Below are 5,399 nucleotides of genomic sequence, written 5' to 3' on the forward strand. Positions count from 1 at the left end.
GGCACCTCCTGGGTTCCAGCTGGTGCCTGTTGCCCCTTGTCCTGTTGCTGAGCACCACTGACAAGGGTCTGGCCCCAGCCTCTTGCCCCCCAGGGGCTCTTTCACTCTCATCAGCATTGATCAGATCCCCTAAAACCACACATGGGAAGTTCTGCCCCTCTGGAGTGCTGCAGGCAGAGCAGAGGGCTTTCCACACCCCAGGTGTGGATCTGCTCAGCCCAGAGAAGGAGCTGCTGTCCTACCTGTGGGTCTGGCTCCACGTTGATCCTGTAGGCTTGAGCTTTGCCATCTTCCAGGACAGGGGGTGACCAGGTCTTCCCTTCAGCTCTGCGGGGGGAAATGGAGCACACTCAACTTCAATTGCTTTAAAAACACCCAAAAAAACCCAAAACCTCAAAAAAAAAACCAACAGCCAAGAACCAGACTTTGTATAAAACCCAAAAAACCCCAAACATATATATATATAGTATATAAGCCTGCCAGGGAACAGATAGATACATATTTATCTAAAATTATCCTCAGAAATAGCACAGTGGTAAAAAGAGAAGATGCCAGTTCCATGCTATTAAACCCACAAAGCTCAAAACCATTCTTGAGCTACAGGCTGCAGCTCAGGGCTGAGCTTAATACAAACTTCTGGCAGTTGAAGGAGTCTGTGAAGAGGCTTGTGGTGGCTTTTGTTTTGCACACTCCTGGCTTTGTCCCTTGCTCCTGGCCCCGAATCCCCACACGTGCTCTGATGACGTTTGTGTGTGTGTCTGAGTGTGTATCTCTACATCCATCTCTGGGTTTCCTGGCAGGCCCACAGGCTAGCCCACAGCAGGGATGACACGAATGCCTTCCAGGGACTTACACAACCCTCCATGAGTCATCTTGACCCTTTCAAGAAGGGCCAGGCAGAAAAAGCCCTAAAAATGCAGTTTCCATTCACAAACGCATCCTCCGTCCTGCCAAGCAGAGCAGGACCCAAAGATCTTCCATGGGTCTGATCATTCTTCTCCCCACAGAAGCATCTGGGGGCACGTGGCTGGGATGTTGTCTCCAGCATGGATGTCCTCTCTGATGCTCAGGGTATGAGGGAGCTCCAGGGACCCAACCATAGATGAAATCTTTTTTTGGATGCTAAGAGCTTGAGTTGGGAGATGGAAACTGCCTGAAGTACACGATGAAGTTTTCAAGCCCAAACTACTCTTTTTATCCTCACAGTCTCCATCTGCACCACTGAAGGAGAGGAGGTCTCCCTCCCATAGGCAGAGACCACTTGCTGAGGCTGAGAATCTTCCCTTGGACTCTGGCCCCTGCCCCACACCACGTCCAGCTTTGGTTTAATGATCTGCAGAGTCCAGGTTTGAAAATGAAGGAGCACAGTTTATCATCCAGGAATTCTTGAGGTGATTTTTTTTTACCTTTGGTATTTTGCATCTCAGCCAGGCACGTGCCCATGTGTCCAACACAGCCTACAGGATCCCTGAGGATCCCAGTTTGCCAGTCTAGGAGATTCAGAAATCAACTCTGACACCAGAAGATAAGAGCAATGGCAGTAAATTCCCTCTGCATTGGGTGCAGAGCATCACCAGCACTTTCTAGTCAGAGTTTTCCAGTTCCCCACACCCCTGATAGATAAAGATCACACTGTCTCCACCAGACAGCAGCTAAACTTGTGTTTTCCAAAAATCACAGAATGGTTTGACTTGGAAGAGACCTTAAGACCATCTCATCCCACCCCCCCTGCCATGGGCAGGGACACCTCCTACTAGAGCAGGTTGCTCAGAGCCCCATCCAACCTCATTTTGAAGACATCCAGGGATGGAGCATCCACAGCTTCCCTGGGCAACCTGTGCCAGGGTCTCACCACTCTCATAGTGAAGAGCTTCTTCCTAATTTCTAAACTACATCTACCTTCTTCTTCTAGGCTCCACTGTCAGCTCTTTAGAGCAACCAGAAGTTACTGGGATAAGCAGAAGCCTCGTGCAGCTTCCAGCAGGGGCCTGAGCCAAGCCAGACTCCCCTCAGCCACAGCTTCCACTTGAGCTGCTCTGAAATGACCCTGCCAGGGCAGAACTTAGGCTCTGTTTGGCACTTTTCAAGGCAAAGCAAAGGGGGATGAGAGAAACAGTGGCCTCAAAGAGAAATACAAGGGGTTTACACATGGAGACTCTCTTTTTTTCTTCCACAGGAGCAGCAGGACACGAGGTAACCCAAAATAACTGAGAGATGACTCTCCTTGAGAGCACGATGCCATGGGCACCTACTGCAGAATGCCTGGTGCTGAGCTCACACCCAGCCCCAGCTGCAGGATCAGCCCCCTGCCCACACCCCCAGCAGCAGAGGGGGGCACACAGAGCTTGGTGTGGGGGCAGCAGCAAAGCCCCTGCTCCTGGGAGGGACCAGAGGGGGCAACACCCAGATGTGCCAACACCCAGATGTGCCAAGTCCTTGAATTTACAGCTCAGGGACAGGGAAAAGTGTTTTCAGATGTGTTGTAGGGATTAAAGTCACCTCTGTGGAAATCATCACCCCCACACCAACAACCTTCTGCTCTATTTTAACAATCCTGAGGAAAATAACTTGACCTAGGTTGGTGCTAGGCCTTCAACAAGGGGCTTTGTGGGAAAGGGACCCATCAACAGGACATAACTAAAAAAACAAAGCTGCAGACACCTTTTATCCCACCATTTGTTTTCTAAAAGACTCAAGATCATTCTCTAAAGATCACTTGCCTATGCTCAGGTATTTTACCAAGATGTTTTCTCACCTGGTAATGATCTGCAAGTCTTGCTCTCCACGGCTCTAAAGCTGCTTTTAAGTTGCAAGAATTCCTGGGTCTTACTGAATGTCTAATTTCTCCATCCCCTTATAAACTAAGCTTTAGCACTTGGGAAAGTGCCAGGCCAGGCCTAGGATGTCCCTGGCTGCTCTTGTGCAGGTGTGAGAGGCCTTCAGGGACCTCCAGAACCACCACATCACTGTGTTTCACCCCAAACTGTGCAGCTCCTCCTGGGGTTGTGTGTGACCCCAGGTTCCTGCCCACCTCCTGAATGCTGTGTAGCACACCATTTAGGTCACAACTGGTTTTTATCACTGATGTGGCCATCAGATGTCTAGGAGTTGAACTTGGTCTGGAACCAGCTACAGCTGATGCTTCTAATGCCCAGAGCTGTGAACCTCACCCAGGTGTTGGATCCACCCCTGCAGCCTGATGTAGGGTTTCCAACTGATGTGCAAGCTGGGCAAGAGCTTGTAAGGGCTGGTGGACAGAGGAGCTGAGTTCTGCTGAGCACCCCAGTGGACCTGGCTCGTCCAGGGTACGTGAAGAAGCTGTGAGGTTCCTCCTCCCTTCATTCCTCTGGGCTGAAACCACCCCTGTGCATCCCTGCTCTGGCAAGCTGCTGGTTTTCCTCTCTGTCAGTCCTCGAGGAGCTCTGGAGGGGAAGCTGTGATTCACTTTTTCAGTTGTGCTCTTGCTGGAAACTTGAGAACATCACACATTGTCATCCTGCCCACCTTCCAGCAGCGTGCAGCACACCGACCCCAGCAAGACCTCTGAGAGCTGAGGAGGGAGCCAGGCTCAACCATCAGCTACATGAGGTTCCAGGAACTTCTGGGGCTACACGTCCAGTAGACTTATTACTGGGCTTTCTCCCATAGAAACTTCCAGAGAAACTCCATCTCTGTGCAGAGAGCAGGAAGGAGCACCACATCTTCACAGGCAGCTTGCCCAAGCAGACGTGTCAGGGTGCACTGGTCTGTGTGGGCTCCCCCTGCACGCTGCTCACCCCCTGGTTATTCACCCTGCACAGCCTGGGGCTGCAAACCTCACTGTGGTTCCTCCCCTGGGCTGGGGTCACTCTGTCTCCAGAAAATGAGACCAGATCTGACCCGAGCTGCGAGCCCGACGCGCACCCTGGGGTCACCTGTAAAGGAATTTGGGGTTCCCAGCCCAAGCTTCCTTCTCAGCCCCTCACCCTCCCTCTGCCAGGGCTGCAAAACGGCCCCCAGAGCTGGGCAGGGGACCCCACAGCTCCTACTCTACTTAAAAAGAAGAGTTACCACCTCTGAAATCCCTTCTCCCCATGGGCAAGGGCCACACCAGACAGAGGCGGGGGGAAAAGTGCTTCCAGGATTTATTTTAGACAGAAGGAAGCAAAGCTGAAGCTTTGAGGGTTTAGGTTTTGACACCACAGCCAGGAAATAAATAGGATGTGACAGCTCCAGGGTCCTTGGCTGTGCAGATGCTGCCAGACCTCCAGCACCCACCCGGCCCCATGGACAACCAGCCCCAGCGCTGGCACCAAAAGAAAGGGCTGGGATAGGATCAGATAGGGGAGAACAGCACCAAAATTTGAGGAAATAAAGTCTCACAACACACATTCATTCCTCTGTGCATGTTGCAGGAGTGTGAGCACGTTACCCCCAGGGTGGAGGAGCCAGAACTCATCCTCCTTTCCTGATAAGGAATTTCTTCATTCGTGTAACTTCGAAACAAATTTACAGTGAGGAGGGAAAAAAAGAAAAACAAAAAAGAGAACAAACTTTTCCATGTGATCCCCCTTATCCACACATTTACATTATGTAAAACTCTGAAACCCTTGGCTGCCAGCCAGAGGCACACATTGCTTTGTGGCTAAGGACCAAGATCTCTGTACCACATTTCTCTCAGTAATAATTCCCAGAGCTGCTCAACACCCGAGCTCTTCTCCAGCCCACACCCTCCCTTGCAGGTACCAGCAAGGCAGGAGCAGCAGACCCTGGGCTACCTTGGCTTGGGATTCACCCCTTGGGAAGAGGACCCTGGGACAGGCTGATTTATCAGCAGGACATCCCAAACCATCCTGCTAAATCTTCATCGGCACCATCATCACCTCACCCTGCAGCCTGGGGGCTGCTCCAGCCTCACCAAACCCACTGGAACCCCCAGCCTCACACTTCAGAGCTATTCCCCACGAGCTGGATGCCCACCCCTTGTTCCAGGGCACTGGTTCCATGAGTTGATTCCTTCCATGGGCTGAAGGGGTTTTGCTCAGCTCTGTTTCAGAGCAGCAGGGGTGCAGGTACACGACCTGCTGGAGCCAGGGACAGGACACCCATGAACATCAGGGGGCAGGGGTCTAGCCAAGAGAGGCATGACAGAAAGGGGGGGCCATGAATGAGGGAGAGCCACCCCAAGAGCACCTGAAGTCTTTAGAAAAGGACAGAGTCCTGATTTTTAAAAATAAATGTATGTCAGTGCAGCCTGAGAGCAGGGGCAGCCACACAGGTTGCAGAATGGGTTGGGTGGGAAGGGACCTTCTAAGGTCATCTGGTGCAACCCCCCTGCAGGGACAGGGACATCTGCAGCTAGAGCAGGGTGCTCAGAGCCCCAACCTCACCTGGGATGGTTCCAAGGATGGAGCAGCAAC

General features: G+C 52.0%; 1 protein-coding gene across 1 annotated transcript in view; it reads right to left on the bottom strand.

Annotated features, from left to right (window-relative positions):
• Positions 1–5,399, bottom strand: part of PDLIM4 (PDZ and LIM domain 4) — a gene marked incomplete at its 5' end in the record, with an annotated part of 34,934 nt that overhangs the window by 24,370 nt on the left and 5,165 nt on the right. Inside the window, one exon of the mRNA XM_008936984.1 lies at positions 243–327. Within this exon, the coding sequence (XP_008935232.1) occupies positions 243–327 (85 nt within the window). The remainder of the gene's footprint in view (positions 1–242; positions 328–5,399) is intronic.

The sequence above is a fragment of the Merops nubicus genome, unplaced genomic scaffold, assembly GCF_000691845.1.
Source record: "Merops nubicus isolate BGI_N331 unplaced genomic scaffold, ASM69184v1 scaffold9243, whole genome shotgun sequence".
In the NCBI taxonomy this organism is placed as follows: domain Eukaryota; kingdom Metazoa; phylum Chordata; class Aves; order Coraciiformes; family Meropidae; genus Merops; species Merops nubicus.